Source organism: Gopherus flavomarginatus, chromosome 1, assembly GCF_025201925.1.
Source record: "Gopherus flavomarginatus isolate rGopFla2 chromosome 1, rGopFla2.mat.asm, whole genome shotgun sequence".
NCBI lineage: Eukaryota > Metazoa > Chordata > Testudines > Testudinidae > Gopherus > Gopherus flavomarginatus.
Genome location: NC_066617.1, coordinates 345,709,111 through 345,727,805, shown reverse-complemented (window position 1 = coordinate 345,727,805; position 18,695 = coordinate 345,709,111). Strand labels below are relative to the sequence as shown.

The 18,695-nt window shown below is 43.0% G+C and overlaps 1 protein-coding gene across 4 annotated transcripts in view; it reads right to left on the bottom strand.

The window, feature by feature from the left end:
* Window positions 1-18,223, bottom strand: part of LOC127045389 (high-affinity choline transporter 1-like) — a 43,169-nt gene extending 24,946 nt beyond the window's left edge. Inside the window, exons 1-4 of one of the 4 annotated variants that reach the window (XM_050941492.1) lie at window positions 17,809-18,223; window positions 13,034-13,147; window positions 5,118-5,273; window positions 1,085-1,233 (exon numbers count right to left, since the gene is read on the bottom strand). In XM_050941492.1, the coding sequence (XP_050797449.1) occupies window positions 1,085-1,233; window positions 5,118-5,273; window positions 13,034-13,147; window positions 17,809-17,842 (453 nt within the window). In that variant the 5' untranslated portion in view covers window positions 17,843-18,223. The other 3 variants (XM_050941480.1, XM_050941499.1, XM_050941487.1) reach the window with 3 other exon arrangements.
* Window positions 18,224-18,695: the final 472 nt, after the last annotated feature.

Here is an 18,695-nt window from a genome sequence, read left to right as displayed (position 1 = left end):
ATTGAACCTGGGTTAGATTCTGATCTAATTACACTCATAAATCTATGAGGCCAAATCCTGCTCTGGATTTTGGAGGTGTAAAGTCAGAGTATTTTCTGTGGGATTACTCTAGATTTATACTGGTGTAAATCAGAGACTCTTTTGTGGACTGTATGTGAGTCAGCTGTTTTTCCCAAAGGAGCATGAACTTGGCTTGAACTATTTCCCTCTATTTGAATTCAATCTCCAACTGTTTTCTGGGAATTCAATAAGTACCTCTTTCCCCCCTCGTGTCGATTGATAGCTGCAGTATGGCCTTCCAGGGTTTCTGTGCTGCTGGAGGGTGTCATCTTTCAGATGAGATATAAAACTAAGACTATGTCTACATTACCACAGTAAGTCAACCTACACTATGTAACTCCAGCTATGTGAATAACTTAGCCGTAGTCGATGTACCTTAGGTTGAGTTACCGCAGGGAGAAAGTCTCCTGTCAACTTACTTACTCTTCTCGTTGGGTGTAGAGCACAGGGTTCGACCGGAGAGCGATCTGCTGTCAATTTGGTGGGTCTTCTCTAGACCCGCTAAATCGACCACCGGTGGCTCGATCTCAGAGCATTGATCCTGGTTGTAGTGTAGACCTGCCCTGAGGTTGTCACTATACACTATAAAATTTTATGGCAATTTCACAATAGTAGCAGCATTAGCCCCAGTGACTGGGTTGATTCCAAGTGGGGCAATTAGTACAATCAAACTAAATTCTTCCTGTAGTTTCAGTTATTTCTGGTATTTTCTCTTCTCCTAAACTGCTGTGTAGCGTGAGTATGTGCTGTTAAACATTTATTACCATCCACCCCAGAAGTGGCTGCATTTAATGTTGGGTAAAATGGTGTTGGTTTTATGACTACAGAACTTCTCTGTTTCACATCCTGTATGTAATTTACTTTGGAGCAAAGGCTGCTTTTTAATGAGGCCTTAGATTGTTATTAACCATGCAATAATGAGGTAAGGAAATAATAAAAAAGCCCCTTCTCTACATAAATAGGTTTCTTGTGCTGTACCTCTGCTACACTTCAATCTAAAATCACAGAAGTGTATAAGCCTTACCAGGCTGACCATCATAAAAACCAGCTGTATCACATCAGTGTACGCAACTGAGTATAGTCCTCCCAGTAAACTGTAGAGTATAACAGTACATGTTGAAATGATGATAGCTAAATATCCTCTGATATCCAAGATCACACTCATTGTAGCCCCTGCAAAGAAAGACAACTTTATATATATACTCACACACCCAGATGAACATACATACATACATACATACATACATAACCAGGTGTGTGGGTTACACAGACACACACTATAATTAAACAGTTGGTACCATGCCAGTCACAGAACTACAATCAATACTCCTGTTATAAACCAAAACTCGATGCAAGGAGTCTTCATGCATCTCATGGAGCAGAAGTTATTATACAATTTTTTAAATTTTATTTTAAATGACTCCCCAACATGGTGGTGGTTGTGAATATTCCATTTTTACAGTTTGGTCAGTACTAAAATTTGGCTAGCCTCAAGCAGTGCAACAAAGCGTCCTCAGTCTCAATGTTCCGTTTCCCTTTTGATTCCTCTGTGAGTGGAAACGCCAAGGACCAATTTCAGAAATGATACCTGAGATGGCATAAAGGAGTTTAAGGAGGTCTAAGTTGATGTCATTTATGCACCCAGAGGCTGGAAAGGAGTGTGAGTTAAAGTAAGATGAGGCATACTTAAGTTACATCCTCCTGTGAGTTGGTTTTCTTGCTACAGTCCTATCTTCCTGCTCCGTCAGTGTGTAAGTTACGCCAGCTTAAACTCCTCTAGGCTCCTTCAAACCCACTTACACCCACTTACCAATGTGTAACAGTCAGAGGTGATGTGTAAAGTGGCTTTAGCCCAGAAAAAAATCTTTGGTGAAAGATATCCTCAGTATTCCACATTTCCCATCCATACAACATCCACATACTTTCTCCTCCCACATCTAAATCCCTAGGCTCTCAATCTGGTCATTCTGTCTGGGTTTCCTAGGAATTTAAGAATTGCCCGACTCTGTCAGAACAGTGCTCCATCCTACCCAGTATTCTGCCTCTGACAGGTGACCAGTACCAGATGCTTCAGAGGAAGGTGGAAGAAAACTTGAAATCATTGAATATCTTATTCACACAGAAAGCTCCTTAATCCTGCCAGTTAGAAGTTGGTTTATGTCTTGCAGTCTGAGGGCTTATCCTATTCAAACATTTGTTCTTTTGGAAAAAAAACTAGCATAACTCTGGATATATTTATTATCCATATAAATAGCTAATTGTTTTCTGAATCCTGGTAACCTCTGGGACTCAGTGAGCAGTTTTCAGGTATCTAAAAGGGTGTCATCAGGAGGAGGGAGAAAACTTGTTCACCTTAGCCTCCAGTGATAGAACAAGAAGCAATGGGCTTAAACTGCAGCAAGGGAGATTTAGGTTGGACATTAGGAAAAAGTTCCTAACTGTCAGGGTAGTTAAACACTGGAATAGATTGCCTAGGGAGGTTGTGGAATCTCCATCTCTGGAGATATTTAAGAGTAGGTTAGATAAATGTCTATTAGGGATGGTTTAGACAGCATTTGATCCTGCCATGAGGGCAGGGGACTGGACTCGATGACCTCTCGAGGTCCCTTCCAGTCCTAGAGTCTATGAGTCTATGATATCTTGTGACAATGAGTTCCACAGCTTAAATGTGCATTGTGCAAAAGTATTTCCTTTTATCAGTATTACATTTGCTGTCTTGCACTTTCATGGAACGTCCCATTCCTCTTGTATTATGGAGAGGGTGAATAGAAGTTCTTAACCTACCTTCTTTAGGCCACTCATTATTTTGTTTGCTTTTATCATGTCCCATTTTATTTCCTTCCCCTGTAGGGTAAACAATCATTTCATTCTTTCTTCACAGGGAAGTTTTGCCTGGCCCTTAATTATTTTCATTGCCTGTCTCTGAAAACTCTCTTTACAAGTTTTGGCAAGGCACCTTCTCAGTCTCCTCAGCTTCCGCTGCTTTTAGCCCTGGCGAGACTGGCTTGGGTAATGTGGTCCCCCTTGGGACACAAGGGAAGTCTGTTTCTTCTCTCCACCAGTCCTTTTTAGCATATTTTCCTCCCTTGTGGGAGAGAATACTGCCTCTCCTCCTGGTGAGGCTCGCTGTCTTGCTGCTCCTAACCTCCTGGCAGCAGGGCTCCTTCTCTCTCTTCTCTTCCCCTTCCTTCCCCTCAGGGGAGGGTTTAAAAAGGTCTCAGGCAGCCATTAGTTGGAATCAGCTGATTCTAATTAACTTCAGGTAGCTCCCTCTCAGCTGATTCTAATTGATACTTTGATAACCCCTTCTCAGCTGAACCTGATTGACCCGTAGTTACCCCCCTGTTGATAGGGAGGAGAGCCTCTTAACCCTCTGAGACTCATTTCTACCCTTCCCTTGCAGCTGTCTGTCCTGAGTTTATCACAAAGTCTTCTCAGAAAAAAACACCCCAACAAACCATTCCTGTTTTTCTATCTCCCAATTTAATTCTTTTCAACATCTCAGTTTTCCGTTTCTGACACTTCCCCTGGTCTCTCTCATCTTCTGTCTCTCATCCTCCTCCCCATCTGTTTGTACCTGTGCCCACTTCTTTCACTCTTTCTCTGTGTCTCCTATTTCCTCATCAAGTCCCCCTGCTCATTTCTTTAGCTCTCCACTTTATATCCCCCTGAGTCATTCTCCTTTTCTATTCCCTTCACGCACCTCCAGTCCTTCTCTTCCCTCTTTTGTCCTACCTCAGGGCTGGTCTACACTGGCGGGGAGGGGATCGATCTTAGATACGCAACTTCAGCTACGTGAATAGCATAGCTGAAGTCGAAGTATCTTAGATCGAGTTACCTACTATCATGGCGTGGGATCGATGTCCGTGGCTCCCCATGTCGACTCCGCTACTGCCGTTCGCATTGGTGGAGTTCCGGAGTCGACAGGAGCGCATTCAGGGATTGATATATCGTGTCTAGATGAGACACGATATATTGATCCCCGAGAAATCGATTGCTACCAGCCAATACTGCCGGTAGTGAAGATGTACCCTTTGTTGCTCTTTCTTATTAAGAGTGCTGCCACAGCTTCCCCTTTCTTTCCCAATGGCGAGTGTGTTAAGAGCAAGGCTGTTTCTCTGCTTTTCCGTCTCTGCTTCTCCACTGTGTCATTTTGTCCCTGCTTCTCTCCCCCTTATGGGGCTTCTTCGCCACGGGATCCATGGACAGATTTAGGCCACACCCATGCTGTAGCCGTCAGAATCCAGCTACTTGTAATGGACTTCCTGTAGTGTGCTAGCTACCCGTTTGAGGAGAAAGCAAATTTCCCTTTATTATCATGCTTTGTGGCAGGGGTATAAATTTAGCACAAGTGGATTTCCCACTGATGTCAATGGCAGGTTTGCACAGGGTGGAAGTATGTAGTAGCTAAATACTTAGTTTTTATCATTATTTGTTCAGTATCTTTTCATCACCTTCAGCATCACTGAGAGGGAGAATATTCTACCTTTAACATCACTGCTATTTCTAACCTTTGTAACTCTTCCTTCTCAGTCCTCCTTTCTCCCTGCCACTCTTCCTCTCACTCTCCATGATAATTTTTATTTAGTCGAAAACCGAATTTTCCATTGGACAAAAAAGTTTTGATGGGAAAACTTTGCCCTGTCCTAGGTCACATAGAAAGTTTCCTTTGCAAACATGAGGGCTACAAATCTATGTGTTTGTCATCCTTGCCCTCAGGGAACCGCTGCCCAGTACTAGAACAAAATTAACCCCACCTTTATATTAAATAAAACACTACAGTGTTCTCTCTGCAGAAGTAGTCCAAACACTCTGCAGCAGTGGTTCAGATACTACAGCTTACAGTTGTATAATAACAGGTCTATGGGTCTTTTGTGTGGATTTTTATTGTTTATTTCCCTATTATGGTTGAATAGTTGTGTTCTGTTCAAATTTCTGTGTATCTGCACAAATACTATAAGGATCCAGAGACTACTGACTCTTAAAAAAAAGCTACATGATGCGAGCGGAAAAGGAAATCTATTCTGAATGAGTGTATGTATAAGATATCTACTTACCTAAAGCAGAAAGAATAGCTGCAAACCAAAATACATCTCCTATCAATGCTGGAAGAAAGAGAAGGGTTCCCATAGTGTTCCCATAGGTTTCTTGGAGGGGGTCCATCATTGTCACATAGCTTTTGGATCGCATTGGATTTACAAAAAAGAGGCCCCCTAGCAAAAATCAAATGACAAGGTGAATTATTATTTTAATCATTGCCTAAGAAGCAAACAAGAATGGGGCCTCATTGTGCTAGGTGCTGTACAGACACAGAGTAATAAACAGTCCCAGCCCCAAAGAGCTTATAATCTAAATAGACAAGACAGACACAGGAGAGGAAAAAGGCTATAACAGACAGAGTGAACAATATGGTAGCTGCAAACTTCATGTTAGTTCTACGATTTTTAATATATTTAAATTACGCATTTAATTATGTATAGAGTATCTCCTGATCAGAACTATCTTGTCTTTCTAGAGAATGTCAGCATTAAAACTAAGAGATATACATTATATCATATCCTTTCACAAATGTCTTCCTAATAAAAATTGGCTGGTTTCCTCTCTCTTCCCCAAAACATTCATGGGTCACTATTACCAAGTTGTTTATTTTTTACATTAAGCCCATCATTACATTGACTTTACTTCAGAGTAGAGATGAAAGACCAATTCAGAAGCACAGAAAATCATTGTTTTGTGTGTGTTTAGAAATCAAACATGATAAGAGGTTAAAGTTGACTCTAATTCAGAATTTTTTCAGATTTTCCATAATGGTACTGAGAGGGCATACACGAGTGTTAGAGATGGAAGCAACCCAAACCATGGGGACTCAAGGTGCCTCCACCCACCACAAGTGGTGGAGAATGCAGGCAGTTTATGCCTGATACAAGGGGGGAAAAAGCCCACAGAAGGAGACAGAGCTCAGTAGCTCTGAGCAAGATAGAACCTGAACAGTGGTATAAGTGGCCAGCAGAGAAGCAGCAGCAGCAAGCAACTCTGCAGCAACGGACCACCCAGGAGCAAGTTCACATGATGCAATGGCACCTGCTGCTGAGGGAGTTGATGACCCAGCAGCAGGAGTTCCACAGGAGATGACACAGTGTACTGTGCCAACCCTGCACTCCTCAGAAGTCCCTGCTGGACACAGTACTGCCATAGTGGTTTCCCCACACCAATACTCATGAAGCTAAACAAGATGGGGCCAGACAATGATGCTAGGGCCTTTTAAATTACCTTTGAGAAAGTAGAATGAGCTTTCTGGTGGCCCCTGAGCAGTGGGCTTTGATTTTTGGCTCTATACTTGACACGTCCAGCACAGGTGGCCTACCATAATCTGGATTTGGAGCAGACTAGATTATAAACAAGTAAAGTCTGGCTTTTTGAACTATTTGGACATTTCCTGGGAAACTCACTGTTTATCTTTTAGGTCCAAAAACCCTCCCAAGGGGCCTAGACCCTCGATAGTAGCTCAGTGTTCGAAGAAATACTGTTGGAAATGGCTCCACCGAGAAGAAAGGTCTCGGGCTCAGGTTGCTAAATCAATTGTGACCGAATAATTTGTAAGGATATTGGCAGCAAAAGGCAGAGAGTGGGTACTGGACCATGACCTAGGACTTTGTCAGATACAGTATGGTTAATGGAGAGTTTTCTAGAGACCAAAGGGCCGCTAGAGACAGAATTTCTCAAGACCTTGATGCCACACAGGACAGGCTTGAGAGAAACCTGTGAAGGCAACCTCAAAGTGGTAACACCCACTCTGAGGGGTCCACCCTTGGGGATGTCCTCCAGGATGATCAGGTCAGCCATTAGGCCATGGGAAGAGCAGTGGGGAACAAGAGGGTCAGGTTCAGACATGTTACTCCCAGTGGAACCATCAGTCATCTCAAGCAGCTGAAGCAGGACCTGCAGAACAGATGCTGGCCCCTACTCCATGGCCGAGTTCACCTCCAGCTAGAACGGTTACTGTCAGTGCCCCTGGGTGACTTGCTACTCTTCTGGACAGACAGGACACATAAAGAAAGGATTCTCTCTTAATGAATGTGAGTACGACCAGGGTTCTGGACTGCAGAAACCAGTGCACAGAAAATGGCACCCCTCAAGTTAACAGTGCTGATGATGATCCAAGGGAAAAGAGTTCCAAGACTCTGGGACTCCAGCTGTAGGCGACAACATCCCCCAGAAAGTTGATTTACCCACAGTGTATATATGGCAACATGAAAACATACCCCAGCCAACATTTATAGCTGACCCTGTGGACATGTTCTAAAGTAGCTGTAGCCCTGGCCAAGAAATTGGCCTAACTTATAATCATAAGCTGGGACTGGCTATTTTTTGGCAAGTTGTTACTGTATGGGTCTGTCTAGTGAATGGGGTTCAGGGTCAGTTGTTGCAGCGTGACTCTCAAAGCCTTGTAAACCTCAGGGAACTGGAAGACCCTCAAAGAAGGAACATCATGAGCAACATGATCGTCAACCCCCACAGAGAAGGAAGAGGTTATCAACCTTGACGAGGAAGTGCTCCTACAGGGCAGGAATTTTGTTCAGGAACAAAAAAGCAATCCTACACATATAGCCAATTGTCCATGCATATAATCAATTGGCATTTATAAATGAGGAAGTAATGGCATATCAGAGGGTCAAGCAGTATCCATGCTTCGTGGTTAAGAAAGAGCACCTGTACTGAGTTGAAAGAGATCCATGAATGGGGTAAGAAAGGCCAAGCTGCTGGTGCTGCACAAGTATCACTGGACAGTATTGCTATCTGAGCACAACCTCCCATGTGCTGGACACCTGGGAAGAGAGAAAACACTGTCACGACTACTAGCTTGATTCTACTGGTTGGGCGGCACCAGGAGGTGAGAGGATACTGCTCCTCCTGCCTGGAGTGCCAGCTGTTCAGCAGCAAGGGGGCTCCCTGTGGTCCCTTTGACCTTGATTGAGACACCCTTTGAAAGAATTGGAATGGACATAGTTGGGCCCCTGGAAAGGACCATTTTGGGGCACTAGTACATATTAGTAATTTTTGACTATGTGACAAGCTCCCCAGAGGCTGTTCCCCTTCACTCAGTGAAAGCTACAGTGATAGACCTAGAGCTCCTGAACCTCTTCTGATGCATGGGATTTCCCTAGGGAAATCAGCTCAGCTCAAGGGACTAACTACACCTCCCAGCTGATGCGCTGGAGAAATTCCCTAGAGAAAAGGTTACTCGATTATTGAAAAAGAGCTGCTACCAATTAAACAGGCCATGGATTCCCTGAGGTATTACCTGCTGGGCAGCCCCTTCTCCTTGATCATGAATCATGTTCCTTTATGCTGGTTCCATACCATGAAAGACTTGAACTGTGCATAATGTGATGGTACCTCGTGCTACAGCACTAGAGTTTCAGGGAGCAACACTGGGTGGGAAAGGCCCATGCTAATGCTGATTTTTTTTTTCACCGGACGTCAGAGATGGAGGCAGCCCTCCCCAGACCACCCTCCCAACTTGAGTGGGCTATGTGAGGGGGCACACCCTCTCTTTATCAAGGAGGAAGCTAACAAGCTCTTCTGGGCTTGGCCAGCACTATCTAGACACACCTGCAAGGCTTCCTGTGCCTGGTGGGGGAGGAAAGGGGAACCCTGCCACAGGAAGGGGCAGTTAATTGGGGAAGCTGCAGTGCCTCAGACAGCTGATTACAGAGCTCTATCAGTGAAGAGGGAGACAGTCACTGACCCAGACGCTCCTGAGACAGCCTGGACTAGGTACACATCAGGTGTCACCAAAAGGGGGCGGGGCATCTAAGGAGGGATTCTAACTCTGATCAGGATGATTAAAAGCCTATAAACAACCTGGGACCCAGAGGAGTGACAGAAAGACTGCCCAAGAGACTGAGCATCTATTTTTTTCTTTTTCCTGTCTTTACTTTGTTCCTCCCTGCCCTTGGATAGGGGGACAGGAACTCTTTTTTGGACAAAATCTTGTATACTCCGAGCAGCGGAAGGACTTTGTCAGTTCCAGAAATGCAAGCAACCCAAACCATAGTCTCAAGGGGCTCCCACCTATCACAGGGAGATGCATTTCTTAGCTCAGCTCCCTCAAGCATGTATAAACCCATCTTTGTCTGGCTGAGTTAATTTTGCCTCAGAAGAGTGCAATATAGTAGAAGAAACTGTTCACACCAAATGCAGTAGGTGGTGCTCTTCCCTCTAAGTCAAATTTAAGCAAAGATACTGCCATAGCTAGGTTGACCTAACTGTGCAGCGTGGACCAGGCCCAAGTCTTTCTCTTATTAGAGGATAACAAAGAAAACCTTGGAATCACAAAGATGAATGCTTATCCTCTTTGCTGTTCCACCCTCTTTTGTCATTTCCTTCATCTATTATGGCCATCTATTTACAGTGTAAGCTCCCCAGAGCAAGGGGCCTATCTTCTGTCTGAAGTGCCTAGCATGCTGTTGGTGCTATATAAATGCTAACAGATAATGGGCAAAATCTTGAATTCCTTCCTCAAGAACATAAGAACAGCCATACTGGGTCAGACCAAAGGTCCATCAAGCCCAGTATCCTGTCCTCTGACAGTGGCCAATGGCTGCTACCCCAAAGGGAATGAACAGACAGATTATCATAAAGTGATCCATGCCTGTCACCCAATCTCAGTTTCTGGCAAACAGAGGCTAGGGACACCATTCCTGCCCATTCTGGCTAATAGCCATTGATGGACCTATGCTCCATGAATCTATCCAGCTCCCTTTTGAACCCTGTTATAGTATTGGCCCTCACAACACTCTCTGGCAAGGAGTTCCAGAAGTTGACAGTCCGTTGCATAAAAAAATACTTTCTTGTGTTTGTTTTAAACCTGCTACCTACTGATTTCATTTGGTGGCCCCTTGTTCTTGTATTATGAGGAGTAAATAACACTTTCTTATTTACTTTCTCTATAGCACTCATGATTTTATAGATCTCTATCATATCCCCCCTTAGTCGCCTCTTTTCCAGGCTGAAAAGTCCCAGTCGCATTAATCTTTCCTCATATGGAAGCCGTCTTATACCCCTAATAATATTTGTCGCCTTTTTCTGAACCTTTTCCAATTCCAATATATCTTTTTTGAAATGGGGCAACCACATCTGCACACAGTATTCAAGGTGTGGGCGTACCATAGATTTATATAGAGGCAATATGATATTTTCTGTCTTATTATCTATCCCTTTCTTGATGATTCCCAACATTCTGTTTGCTATTTTGACTGCTGCTGCACATTGAGTGGATGATTTCAGCAAACTAGTCACAATGACTCCAAGATCTCTTTCTTGAGTGGTAACAGCTAATTTAGACCCCATCATTGTACATGTATAGTTAGGATTATGTTTTCCAATGTGCATTACTTTGTGTTTATCAACATTAAATTTCATCTGCCATTTTGTTGCCCAGTCACCCAGTTTTGTGAGATCCTTTTGTAGCTCTTCGCAGTCTGCTTTGGACTTAACTATCTTGAGTAGTTTTGTATCATCTGCAAATTTTGCCCCCTGACTGTTTACCCCTTTTTCCAGATCATTTATGAATATGTTAAATAGGACTGGGCCCAGTACAGGTCCCTGGGAGACACCACTATTTACCTCTCTCCATTCTGAAAACTGAAAACTCCATTCAGAAAGTTTCCATTGACTTCAGTAGAACTGTATCTGAGTAAGTACTGAGCAAAGACCTCAAGTTTTGGCCCAACAATAATAAATAATAAATAAATAGTATTTATTATTATTTTTAATAATAATAATTAATAATTTAAGGTGATGGTCTTGCATCTTGGAAGTCACTGGGAGTTTTGTCACTGAGTTGAGGTGAACAAGGCTAGGGCTTCATAAGTAATAGGTTGCTGGGGTCTAAACCAACACTTATTGAAGTCAATGAAAGTCTTTCCATTGGCTTCAATGGGATTAGGCATAAATGAGTAGAACTTTCACATTCTGATTTGGACTCTGGTATCTGGTGTGCTGATAGGACAGTGTCTGGGGCCCAATAAGGGATAAAATATTAATAAAACCTTTGTTCAGTGTTACAACATTAAATAGTTATGTGCAGTTCAGGTATTCAGGTTTAGCTGGCTTGTTTCCACTATAACAACCACTGTTAACCATTTTTAAATCTTTTATTAAAAACGTAACTTCCCTCTAGACTAACACAAGCCCAGCACATTGTCTTATCAGTCACTCAGACCTGGCAAACTTGTACCTTTGTCAGGCTGTCTAAGGCCGCTGCTTTTAGCTGCCTCTCTGGTCACAGGCTCACAGCAGTGTTTCAAAAGGTAGAGTTGTTTTGTCTGGCTAAGCCAGGATCTTATTAGACAGATGATAGAATGAGAAAGATAGTCCAGAGAAGAGACAAGATAGAGAGGGCAAATAATATATGAGGGAGGTGGATGATGGCCAGAACCCAAATCTCAAAACTCAGGTGGTGGTGAAGATTTAGATGAAACTGGTGGAGGTGGTAATTTCATCTGGTTCTCTCTGGCTAAGTCTGCTCTGGTAGCCTTTCAGGATCAGGATGATTACAGCCCCATAGTATCAAGGTAGATCCTGAGGCCCCAGTGTAAGGCCTGAGGCCTTTTTCTGCAGCCATTATAGGAGAGCAGTAGCCATGAGCCAAGAAGCAGAAAGTCACATCCTCACATTCCGTCTAAATTACATTAAAATAATGTAATATCGGGCTGTTAAGAAGCAGATCCTGTTCTAATAGTAGCCACCATCGCCAGATAAAAAAACAGATATTAAGATGTTTAAAGAAAACTTTGTTTAATAGCATTCTGTCTGGCAAGGAATCAACAGCTGTGATTGTGAAATCTCTATTGTTTTCCCTTGATAGTCCTCACTTCTCTATTGTTTATCTGCATAGTTTCTGTCTGGTTCATTGTTTCTGTCTGTTACATAACTAATTTTGCAAGGTGTAACTCAACTAAAGTGGTGGGGCATGATTGGGTGAAGAATTGTTAGGATTGGTCAAAGAATTATTTTGTAATACTTCAGTAAAATGATTGGTTAAGCAGGACTCAAGTTTTACTATATAAACTGGGGTCCAAAAGAAAGTTTTTTGGAACCAACTCCAGAACACAGCCCAAGATCAGGCTCAACACCTTGCCAACCATATTGTGCAGAAGCTGGAGTCCCTGGATGACCTGAACTTGACTGGCCAGCAGGAAAAGCTCATCAGCTTTATTGGGAGCAGTGAGCACTGTATGCGTAGCATGTGCATTTTGTTTTGGTGACTGTTAATAAATAGAGGTTAAGGATATTACTGTGTGAGGCTCTTTCACTGGTAAAACACCCTGCAAACTCCCAGTGAGTGAGATGAAGCTGTGGGTTAAGGGGAACAGCAGGGGAGGGGTCGGGGCTAGCTGAGCCAGGAGCTTGGGGGTCGGGCAGGATGGTCCTGTGGGCTGGATGTGGCCTGTGGGCTGTAGTTTGCCCACCTCTGCCTTAGAGTGTGGGGTTATGCCTTGAGCCCTAGGAACAGGGTAAAGGTGGGTGCCCCTACGGTGTGCGGGTAACCCCAGGAAATGATGGGAGAGGCAGCCATGATGGTAAAGTTCACCCCTACCAGTCCCAAAAATAAGTAGTGTCCAAGCAGGGGGCGCAACCTTATTTCACTAAAATTAACCAATAAAAATGCATTTTGGTGATTTAAATGAGAATAATTTTCTCCCATTTCTAGAATCTTTCAGTTTGTTGCTAAGCCAAAGCAGGAGTTTAACAGGATCCTTGAAGACCCGTCAACAGAGTTCTTTTAATATGAACAATCCAGTTTGTGCCTTTCTGTCTCCAACTTTTGCTGACTTTCATAATCACTTTTATGCAACCATTTGAGTTGGACAGCTCAGAATATAGGCATCTGGACAACAAGAAGGCTAAATTTTCATGTTGCTAAAACTGCTTTGCAATGAAAACATTTGAGAATTGTTGTTTTTACCAATGATAAAAGCTAGAACATATCCTGCTGGAGCCAGGACCCAGGCCAGCCCTCGTGTAGGGAGGTACACGATCTCAGCTGTCCCATTGATGTAGCCACCTCCAACCCAAGTCGCTGGAAAAAAAGAAAAGCAGGAGGAAACTGAGAAAAAGAAGAAATCATATGGCTACCATCATATTTTGTGCTAGAAGGTAAGGCATATGAAGCAGGACCAAGCTTCTGCCCCCGCAGCTGCCTGGCCCTAGGGCCCCCTGTCATTGGGGGGCCCTTTGCCAGGGCAGCCTGTGTTTTGCTATAAATCTGCCTCTGCAGGCAATTGTCCTGCTTGCCCTCTAAAGTCAGCCCTGCACTTGCAACCCCCTTAAACCTACCCTGTAACACCCACCCACCTAGGGTTTGCAACCCCCCCCTCAGTTGAAAAACATTTCTCTAGAGGAGTTGATGTACCCCGTGGAAGACCTCTGCATACCCCCAGGGGTACACGTACCCCTGACTGAGAACCACTGTTCTAAGTAAACAATACTTTGCTTTGAGGAAGCTGCTTGATCTCTAATTACCACTGTTATTGCCTTATAGGGTTGCCAATAGTCCCTTCTTAGAAGGGACGTCTCTTATTTCTTCATCTCTGCACAACAAGATCGGGAGTTGCTGACTGCAGCAAGAAATACCCCTGGTGAATGTTGGTGAGTACTGCTTATTATTAATATTATTCTTAATAATAATAATCATGAATATATTAATGATAATAATACTGGGAGGAGGGTGGGGCAGGGGTGCAAAGAAAACAGTCCATTATTTTTGAAATACAATGTTGTTAACCTTAATTTGTCCTAGAGGGAATAAGGCTGCAGGGTCTGAGCAGTCAGACCTGCTAAGGTGATCATGGCTGACACACCAGGAACTGCAGCCCAGCAGCTGGTCTAAGAGTGGGAGAAACCCATGTTTCCACACTAAGGCCATCACTTCTTTCTCAGACCTTGAAGGAGATATGCTTGGAGAGACCAGGAGGTGTATTATGCAATTAGCCCAGTAACCATTACTCTTAGCACCTCTGAAAATGAGGCCACTTCTATTTAGGTATGAAATATGAATTTAAGTGCCTACCTTGAGGAAACCATGTCTGAGAACTTTTGGCATATTGTCCAACTATTTCTTTAATGAATCAGAGCAAAAAATGAGTGAAGAATAAAGGCTTTTGTTGAGAAACAAAGCAGCTATGAGAGTCCTGATCATTTATTAAATAGCTGAAATCATCAGCAATGGCCATTACAGAAAGTTGTCTAAATTCTGCTGTCAGACTGCTTGCACAGCTGTCAGGGATTCCAGCCCCCTCAACACAGATCCTTTCCTTACCCCTCTTGGCAGCTACAGGCTTAGCTCCACCTTCCCCCATTCTCCCAGCAGGAGATACCAGATAATCTGAATGTAGGTACGACATCAAATGCTTAAACATTATACACAAAAAACTTTGTGATGGAACAGGTAAGATTATTACACAGCAACATAATTCTCACAACCCACAGAAGCAAGGATGTGACAATTTAAGTACCCTGAGAGTACTACCTGGCACAAACCTCACAATTACTATACCCCACATTTATCCACACGTTATACTCTCACTGGCACAAACCTCACAACTACCATACACACATTTATACACTCATGTCTCTGATGTAGTTATGAGGCCAAATCTCATCTTAGGAAACCCTGTATCTGAATAGGGATGAGGTAGTCTGGTGGTAATGATGGACAGGTAAAGAAATGTAAAAGGAATGGAACAGAACATCCTGACCACTGAATTTCTGAACTTCCAGTATCAAATCTTCAAAATATTTCAGTGCCCTACAGAAGTGCTATCCAGTGGAGTAGAACTTTGAATTGGGTTTAAATGCTATCTGCAGGACAGATTCCCATTTCCTTTCGTCCTACTTGGTAGGCAAACAAGGGAGTAAAATTGTAATTGGTTCCTTCCTATCCCTAGTTCAGGTAACTCTTTTTAATCTGCCTCTGGGTGGTTCTATTGAACCTTCTGTTTACTTGCTCCAGGTGGGGTTGGATCAATTTGCTAGAGTTCTATTAACCAATCAGAGAGGTGGAAAAGACCCTGTTAAGTCATTTAAGGCGCAAATGTATGAATGACTGACACTTTTCGTTGACTGCAATGGGCACTGAGGATGCTTGGCACTTTGTAGTACAAAAGTTTGAGAACCACCGTCCTAGTGAATAGAGAGCTCAACTTATTTGATTACACTTATGTGTAAGAACTGAGCAGAATTTTCAACAGTTTGGGGTGGTGAAGCCTGTATGTGTTTCAATGGCAGACAGACACTTGTATTTCATACAGTAACACTTCTCATTTACATAGCAGCTTTTTCTGAGAATCTCAAAACACTTCACAGAGGTACTGATATTGTACTGTACTGTTATGGGGTTGAGAACAGAGACCATGATACTTAGTTCCCTGATCCTAACCCCTAGATGGCACTGCCTCCAGGATATAAGAGATAGAAGGGGGAGGATTTCTGACATGATCATAGAATCATAGAATATCAGAGTTGGAGGGGACCTCAGGAGGTCATCTAGTCCAATCTCCTGCTCAAGCAGGACCAATCCCCAACTAAATCATCCCAGCCAGGGCTTTGTCAAGCCTGACCTTAAAAACCTCTAAGGAAGGAGATTCTACCACCTTCCTAGGTAACCCATTCCAGTGCTTCACCACCCTCCTAGTGAAAAAGTTTTTCCTAATATCCAACCTAAACCTCCCCCACTGCAACTTGAGACCATTACTTCTTGTTCTATCATCTGGTACCACTGAGAACAGTCTAGATCCATCCTCTTTGGAACCCCCTTTCAGCTAATTGAAAGCAGCTGTCAAATCCCCCCTCATTCTTCTCTTCTGCAGACTAAATAATCCCAGTTCCCTCAGCCTCTCCTCATAAGTCATGTGCTCCAGCCCCCTAATCATTTTTGTTGCCCTCCACTGGACTCTTTCCAATTTTTCCACATCTTCTTGTAGCGTAGGGCCCAAAACTGGACACAGTACTCCAGATGAGACCTCACTAATGCTGAATAGAGGAGAATGATCACATCCCTCAATCTGCTGGCAATCCTCCTATTTATACAGCCCCAAATGCCGCTAGCTTTCTTGGCAACAAGGGCACACTGTTGACTCATCCAGCTTCTCGTCCACTGTAACCCCTAGGTCCTTTTCCGCAGAACTGCTGCCTAGCTACTCAATCCCTAGTCTGTAGCAGCGCATGGGATTCTTCCATCTTAAGTGCAGGACTCTGCACTTGTCCTTGTTGAACCTGCTCAGATTTCTTTTGGCCCAATCCTCTAATTTGTCTAGGTCCCTCTGTATTCTATCCCTACTCTCCAGCATATCTACCACTCCTCCTACTTTAGTGTTGTCTGCAAATGTGCTGAGGGTGCAGTCCATACCGTCCTCCAGATCATTAATTAAGATAAAAGCAACAAAGAATCCTGTGGCACCTTATAGACTAACAGACTTTTTGGAGCATGAGCATGAGCTTTCATGGGAGAACACCCACTTTGTCAGATGCATGACATGCATCTGATGAAGTGGGTGTTCACCAACGAAAGCTCATGCTCCAAAACGTCTGTTAGTCTATAAGGTGCCACAGGATTCTTTGTTGCTTTTACAGATCCAGACTAACACAGCTACCCCTCTGATAATTAAGATATTGAACAAAACTGGCCCCAGGGCCAACCCTTGGGGCACTCCACTTGATACCAGCTGCCAACTACACAACAGGAGCCACTGATCACCTGCTGATATCTTGTGCTACTGGAAAAAAAGAACAAACCCTGAGCGCCAATAAAATTAAAGTAGGTACATAGAAGAACAATTCCTCTAGCCAAAAAATCTGAAACCAAAGACACGTAGAAGACAGCTCCTTAGGTTAATTATATAATTAGAATTCACAACAGAATTTAAGAAACTCTTACTGATCTAAAATATAGATTATAAACTAGAACAGGAATTAATATTAAGAAACAAACTTACCAGCTGTGGTGAATAATCCCACAAAAATGTTCATGTTTCTGCCTCCCACCATGGCAACCTCGCTTTGCTTTGCATTCTTCTCTTTCTTTTTGGTTTTCCAAGCAGCCCAAATCCCAGTTGCCAACGTTATCACATAGAACACAATTGTGGCTACCAGACCGGGGATGTTTAGAGCCATTTTCTGCAAAAGGCTGTATTGTAAAATAATTCTGATCACCAGGACTACTGTGAAGCACCTCATAGAAGATTAAAAGTCTTATGACTGGAAAAGCATTAAGGGTTTTTGTTTTGTTTTTTATATACAAATGCCCTATTGTGGTGAATTAGCTCACATTGAATTCCTGCTGAATTGTAAGAACCCAGAGGAAGAAATAACAGTGGTCTCCCAAAGTGATAGGAATGATTACATGATCCCAAAACTGACATGCACTCAGCATGCCCCAGACTGGCGCCAAGAGGAACATGCTCTTTCCTTTCAGACTTTCACCCTCTTTTCAGACTCCGCCCTCAGTGAAGAAATAACCAGTCCTGCATCAGTAGATAGGTCAAGGAGAAGAGACATTTCTTGGATAAGGGCTAAATCCTGCTGTTATTAAAGTCAGTGGGAGCTTTGCTAATGACTTAAATGACAGCAGAATCCAGCCCCACATCAGCTGGGACATGACACAGACTATGAAATATGCACAAAATGAATACAAAATAAGACATCAAAGAATTTACAAACAAATGTGGTACTTGAACGAAATACCAGACTGAGGGCCTGATCCAAGGCACATAGACATCAATGGGAGTCTTTGCAATGATCTCAGTGGGCTTTGTATCAAGTCTTCAGAACCTGGGAGACTCCAGTCCTCTGTCCCCAGAAGAGATATAGCAAGGCAAGGTTTCCCCAGACTGCACTGCCAAAGTGCTTGTCCTGAGCAGAAGGGATCAGACTGCCCTTCCGAAGTCTGTCTTTTTAATTGTCACTAGGGATCGAATGTTTGTGGAGGCAAAAATTCAGTTTAAATCCACTTTGAAATCTGAATGAATATTCTCTGACAATTTCCCCACCCTATTTCCAGCTCTATTTGTGAAGAATCTAACCATTTTTTTTTTGGTGAACGGTTTTCCCCACATGTAATTAAACATCATATTGCTTTCAAGGGCTAGTCCATGTAATATAAAATAATAGATGACAGATCTAAAAGCGTTATCAACATGCCCCCTAAAACTCAGGACAGCTTTCTTCCCCGCATGGCCTGATCTCTGTGGCCCTGGCTTTTTTAAAAAAATGTTTGTCCTTGGTTTAGATTTTAAAAAACAGTTAAAAAAAGAAGAAAAAAAAGAGAAGGGTGGCGGGGGGAGGAGAAAAGAGTGTGTGTGTGTGTGTGTATAGAGCGGGAGTGAGGAAGGCTCCATATCTGTGGTAAAACTTTAAAAAGCAATCTTGGGGTTTTTTTTGTTTTTTTTTTTTTATTAAAACACATATGTAAACTCCCCTCAATTGCCAGTTTTCATATTCTTACCCAGTTGTTGTTTTGGTACTTAAAAAACACTATTTTTAAAAGAACAGGGTAGTATTTTAAGCCTTTTAGTTCACTAAACTTCTACAAAATATCCCTGAGGCCACGTCCACACTACAGAGTAAAATCG